The following is a 6,000-nucleotide window of genomic DNA, read 5'->3' as shown; positions in this document are numbered from 1 at the left end:
GCCAGAAAAGTCTTGGGTTTTATACTCCCTTGTCTGGTTTTTCACTCTGTTTTAAATGGTTCAAGCAACAGGTTTTCCAGTTTCCCTAAGGCAAAAGCAGTAGACTAAGAATACAATCATACTCAAACTGTGAGCTCAGAGAACTGCTTCTGGCCCTGCACATGAAGCAGCTCCGCCTAAGCTGCAGCCCCACTTTGGTCTTGTGGATTTCCAAAGGCTATCATCTGGCCTGGTGACACTGCAAGTACTGGAAACTGCTTCTCTTCTTCCTCTTCCTGCCCCTTTATCTTTACTCCTTTCTCCTCACTCTGTCCCACTGCTTTATAGTCTCATGCTTCCTCTGACAGAAAAAATACATACATTGGCAAGTGCTAATAAACTATTAAGCACAAAGTTCCTAATCCCCAGAAGTTTTATTAATATCATAATTAATTATGATAACGGTATCATAAAGAAGAATAGGATGATCTTGATAGTAGCAGCGGGATGAGAATCAGTAATAAAATAAAGTAAGGTCACACGCTTAGGGACCACTAGTAAGAATTTCACCTAATAGGTGGAAACTCAACCACTGCTGTTGGAAACAACAAAGGAGAAAGACCCAGGAGGCTTTTTCAGTGGCAGGATGATTATGATTACCAGCGCACCGCAACGATCAAAAAAGGTAAATACAGTTTTAGGAGCTGGCGCGAGACACTTCCATTGCAACGAGGCACGCGTTCATCCTGAGGTAGAAGCAATAGGGAGTCTTATGCATCCACTTAAAACGGAACCGGGAACAGGTGCAGCGAAAAGTCCCTAACGGGACGCAGGGAATAAAGAGCCCGTTTGTTATGCAGGAGGCCGGCAGGCCCGGCTGCCCTGCCCTGCCGTGCCCTGCCCCGCTCTACCGACGACGACCCGGGGGGGGCACCCTGCCAGCGCGCCTCAGGGAGAAGACGCGGGCGGGCGGCAGGTCAGCACCGGGGCGGACGTACAAAGGGCCCTTCCGTGCCGCTTGCTAACGACCGAGCAGTGCCGGCCTACCGGGGGAACGAGCCCTGGGGTACCGGGGGAGGATGTTTGTGTGTGCGTGTAGGGTGCGGTGCCGCCCAACCCCTCAGAAACCCCTTCTCTCCGCCGCTACCCGGCTATTTATTACCGGCGGCTGCTCCTCCCACCGCTTCCGCGGGCCTCCGCTTCCTCCCTTGCACCCCCGCCCCAGCCGAGCCCGCTCTCTCCTCTACCCGCGGCCACCGCCGCCTTCCTGTCACTGTCTTCCCGCCGCCACCGCCGCCGCGCGCAACGGTCCGCCGGCTCCACCCCTTCTCCTCCGCGACCGTTGGGAGCTTTGAACGGGACGCGGCGCGCGCGCGCGCGCGCGCGCGGCAGCCCCGCCCCGCCCGCGCCATGGCGGCGCCCTGTCCCAGGCCGTGACAGCGGGAGGCCGAGGCCGCCGCCGTCTCCCCCCTCCCCAATAGCGGTCCGGGTCCCGGTTTTCACCCTCGGCGGCGCGGCGCGGCGGGGCGCGGGGGGAGGGGCCGCGAGGAAGCTGTCATGCAGGACCCTACCCCGGACCGCGGCGGTAGCCCCCGCCCCGCCGAGGAGAGGCAGGGGGCGGCGGCGGCGACGGCGGCGACGACGACGACGACGACGACGAGCGGCGAGGCCTCCTGGCTCCAGAGGGTCTTTGAGGAAGTGCGGGGCTCCTCCCAGCTGAGCGTGGCCCCCGCGGAGCCGCCCCCCGTCACGGTGGTGGCGGTGGAGCGGTACCTGGCCGAGTCGTCGTCGCTGTCGTCGTCGCTGTCGCCGCCGCCGCCCCCCGCCCCGCAGTACTGGTACGACGTGACCCTGGCGGACGGCGCGTGCCAGGAGCGCTGCTACCTGGCGCCGCGCCTCAACGGCCTGGTGCAGCGCGCGCACCTGCGCCCCGGCGCGCGGCTGCGCCTCACCCGCTGCTCGTACCTGTACGACGAGAAACGCCTCAACTACGGGTTCCTCTGCCTGGAGGAGCTGGAGCCGGTGGGGGGAGCCGGGCCGCCCGCCCCCCCTCCCCGCCGCCGCCCGCCGCCCCTCCGCGGGGAAAAGAAGCACTACCTGCCGCTGTGGAACAACGAGGATCCCTACGGAGACATGTGGGTGGCGGACAAACCCCCGGCGCCCGTGGACGTCGACGGTAAGCGGAGAGGAGGAGGAGGAGGCTTGAGAGGAAGGGGATGGGAGGGGGGAAGCCGGCCCGGAGGAGGCCTGCGCCGGTGAAGGCGCCCGCCAAGATGAGGGGGTGCGGGGGCTGGCGTCGCTTGCGCGGCTGGGCACGGCTCCCCGCTCAGAAGCGACCCTCCGGTCGGGTTGGGCACCGACACCGGCGCGCCGCGTGTATCGCGATTGACGCGTTCGTGCTGCTTCGGGAGGGTTGGTTTGGTTTTTTTTAAACTTTACGGAGCGCTGGCTGAAAATAGGTGGCTGTGGCGCTTGCGCCCAGCCTTCCGAGACGCCAAAAACATCCGCTCCAGTAGCGGTCTCTTGGCTGGTCTGTGGGACTGGGTGCCCACCCAAAGCGCGGTCAGCGTCGAGGGGCTCGGGCCGCTCCGCGAAGCCTGAGCGGGAGGGAGGTCTAAGCAGGTGATGCCCTTGCAGGCTGACGTTTATGTCTGTCGTAGTCTGACATAACAGCTGACGTCTGACAACGCTTCTGCGTCATTTTAAATGAGTCATCGCTGTCCCTTTCAATTAAAACAAAAAAAGAAACCAAAACTATGCTGTGTGCAGATAGCTCAGAGCAGGATTTCACGGTGAGTAGTTATCAGCAAATGAGCCTTTTTAGATGTTAGAAACATTAAGGAGATACATGCGACATGCTGGTCTGTGCATTTTATTCCCGCAAACTTAAATGTTCAATCGTGAACGCTCTTTTTTCATCCTTTTTTCTTTTTTTTTTTCCTTTAACCTTAGTCTCCAAGCTGACTTCTCTTGGTCAGCTGGAAATGACGTGGAGAAGCAGAGTTCACTTCCATCCACTTCTTGTGAGAGTCCTGCACAAATCTAGACTAAGGTACTACGGGAAACCAGAGAAAAAAATGGATGTGCCTTATCAGGTAAAGAGGGATAAATACATAGGTTAACACTTGAACAAATAGCGGTAGGATATTTGGAAATCGTTATTCCCATGTAAGCACGTAAAGTTAAGATTGATGTTGTAGCTACTTTATATTAAAAATGCCACCTTTACAAAAATGATGAGCCCTTTAGAGTAGAAAATGGTGAATTTAGTGATCATATGTACAAACTTTGGTGGATGTGTTTCAGTTACTATAGTTCAGTTGAGCTTTTCGTGAAGAAAAAAAAAATTGGAGTTTTTTAGTAGTTTAACAGCCTAAATGTTTCTGGTCTCTATCCTTTGGAAGTTGGAGTTAGTCTGTCTTGTCCAAAAAAAAAAAGGCAAATAAATTCTAACAATTTGTATCCCCTAATTCTCTCACCTGGTGACTTCCAGATAGATTGTTTTACTGTAAATTCTTAATGATTTTCCTAATATGTTTTACTCGTGATGTTTTTGTGTAGAGCGTCTTGGAAATGGAGACAGGAGGTGTGGTGGGTTGGTCCCAGCCAGCAACTAAGCACTCATCAGCTGGTTGTTTGCTCTCCCCTGCCCCCTCCAGGGGAACAGGGGAGAGAATTGGAAAAGCAAAAGCAAGGAGAAACCCATGGGTTGGGATAAAGACAGTTTAATACGGTGAAGGGCAAAAAGGAAGGCCGGGGCCAGGCAGGGGGGTTGGGGGGCGGAAGGCAAACAAGTGATGTAAAGGCAATTACTCACCACCTCTCACCAGCAGACCAATGCCCAGCCAGTCTCTGAACAATGGGTACTTCGGGAAGACTAGGAGCCCATTTTATATCTGAGCATGATGTTACATGCCATGGAATATCCCCTAGGTCAATTCAGGTCAGCTATCTCCGCTGCGTCCCCTCCCAGCCTCTTGCCCATCCCTAGCTTACTCACTGGGGTGGCAGAGTGAGAAACAGAGAAAGACCTTGACACCATGCAAGCACTATTCAGCAACAGCTAAACATTGGCATGTTATCAATGCTATTTTAGTCACAGATCTAAACCACGGCACCATGCAGGCTGGTACAAAGAAAATAAACTCCATCCCAGCCAGACCCCATACAGGAGAGAAACACTTTGTAAAGAGCTCCAATAACTCACATGAATTCTCCCATGGGGGGAGAGAGAGGTATGAAGTGTCTTAATGAAGGGCTGTGGTGGTCTCTTATTCCAAGTTTCCATTCCCTTTGCACATGAAGATAAATCTGGGTCTTTGTATTGGAGCTGCTTCTCAGCAGACAATCTAGACGATACTCCTAACTTTCATGGCAGCTCCTCAGTCACATTTCCTGGCATTAGGTGTAGAAACAATACCCATAACTGATTTAGCTCAAGAAGTTAGGAGACAGATTTTACATGCTTTTTGCTTTATGCATTCCTTCTTTAGATAGTGTTGTGTGTTGAATTATTGTTATTAGATAAAAACCAATGGGATAACGAAAGATTCTATGATGTAATGGTTTACTTTCAAGGATGCACAGTTCATGCTAATTAGGGGTATTAGAATGAACTAACAACTGTTGATTTGTATAATCTCTGTATTGAACTTGGAATAAGGAAAAGAGGATTTTAGAAGCAGCAAAGGCGGAAAAACATATAAGGTGTTAGGTACGTTCAAGAATGGTGATATATTAAAGAGAGTGAATGGTAGTATGAGCAAAAGCAGATGATATTTGAGGCTGACAGATGAATGGATAAAATGAAGCATTTTGATAGAGCTGAGATTTTTTTTTTCAGTGGATTGCTACCTTTTAAGACCATTATAAGAGTGTTTAAAAATCTTTTTCACTGCTCAGTGATGTGCTTAGTTATGGATTCAATGTTGGCCCAGTTTAAAAAAAAAAAAAAAATCCGGTAGAAATCTTTGTCATCAGAAAAACTTCGATGAAAAGATAGTGGTTTGCAATGCAGACAGTTTTCTGCTTTTTTTTTTTTTTTGGCTTAAAAATTAGACTTGTATCATCCTTAGATCAAGAATGTTTAGCAAATGGTCCTGTAACTTCTCAACTTCCAAAATATGTTTTTTCTTCATGCGTATTTTGAAATGTTATTCTAAATACAGCATTCTCTGATAAAGAAGAATCTTTTCAGTATTGTTTCTTGTGCATGGTATTTCCTCAACCTCCTCCAAAAACCATAGAGTGGAACTGGTGTCACCTACCATTACTGAGCACTGGAAAAATAAGAGTTTGGGCTGGGATAGTTGTGGAAGAATTCTTTTGTGGAAATCAGGGATTTCTTCAACTATAGTATTCAATACAAGTTTTGGAACATCCTCTGTATCCATTTGTAATCATCAGAGAAATTGTTCGTGAGTCAAGTAGCTGATGCATTATCCAAAATAAATACATACTAGAATGATGATAAATAAAAGATGAATGTATTTTGTCTCTTTCTTCAGGCTTACTTTGAAGTTGCTGATGGTTCAGGCATGATGTCAATGGTTTTGTGGAATTCATTATGTCCTGAATGGTATAACAGTGTGAAGGTTGGCACGGTACTGCTCCTTGAACAGTATGCTATCAAAACCAGTTACCCATTTAAAACACTGCCAACCCCAGGGGATTCACAGATGAAGAGATTTGCTACAATTGGTTAAGTATTGCAGAAACCTGTTTTGATTCAATGAAATACAGCTGTAAAAAGGTAGCTCTTCATAGAAATAAAATAGAAGGTGAACCATTGCTGAGACTAATTGATAGGGTATATATCCTTAAATATCAACTCTGAAAGGTGTCTTAGCATCCAAGTTCTTATTGTTCCCTGTTTATATTTGGATCATGTCTACAAAGTTTGCCACAGTTAGTTAAAACCTTTATTTAAAAGATAAATAAAAATCTAATCCTGTTTTCAAGTATTTGGGTCATAAAGACAGGCTTCTGGTACTGTATTTTAATCTGATTCTAATTCCTGTT

General features: G+C 49.2%; 1 protein-coding gene across 1 annotated transcript in view; it reads left to right on the top strand.

The window, feature by feature from the left end:
• The first annotated feature begins 515 nt into the window (after positions 1-515).
• The window catches only part of RADX (RPA1 related single stranded DNA binding protein, X-linked), a 29,976-nt gene continuing 24,491 nt past the window's right edge, over positions 516-6,000 (top strand). The window contains exons 1-3 of the mRNA XM_029996438.2: positions 516-2,155; positions 2,932-3,074; positions 5,487-5,679. Of these exons, the coding sequence (XP_029852298.1) occupies positions 1,537-2,155; positions 2,932-3,074; positions 5,487-5,679 (955 nt within the window). The 5' untranslated portion in view covers positions 516-1,536. The remainder of the gene's footprint in view (positions 2,156-2,931; positions 3,075-5,486; positions 5,680-6,000) is intronic.

The sequence above is a fragment of the Aquila chrysaetos genome, chromosome 21 (genome assembly GCF_900496995.4).
Source record: "Aquila chrysaetos chrysaetos chromosome 21, bAquChr1.4, whole genome shotgun sequence".
NCBI classification, from domain to species: Eukaryota; Metazoa; Chordata; class Aves; order Accipitriformes; family Accipitridae; genus Aquila; species Aquila chrysaetos.
This window is presented reverse-complemented; position numbering and strand designations above follow the sequence as displayed.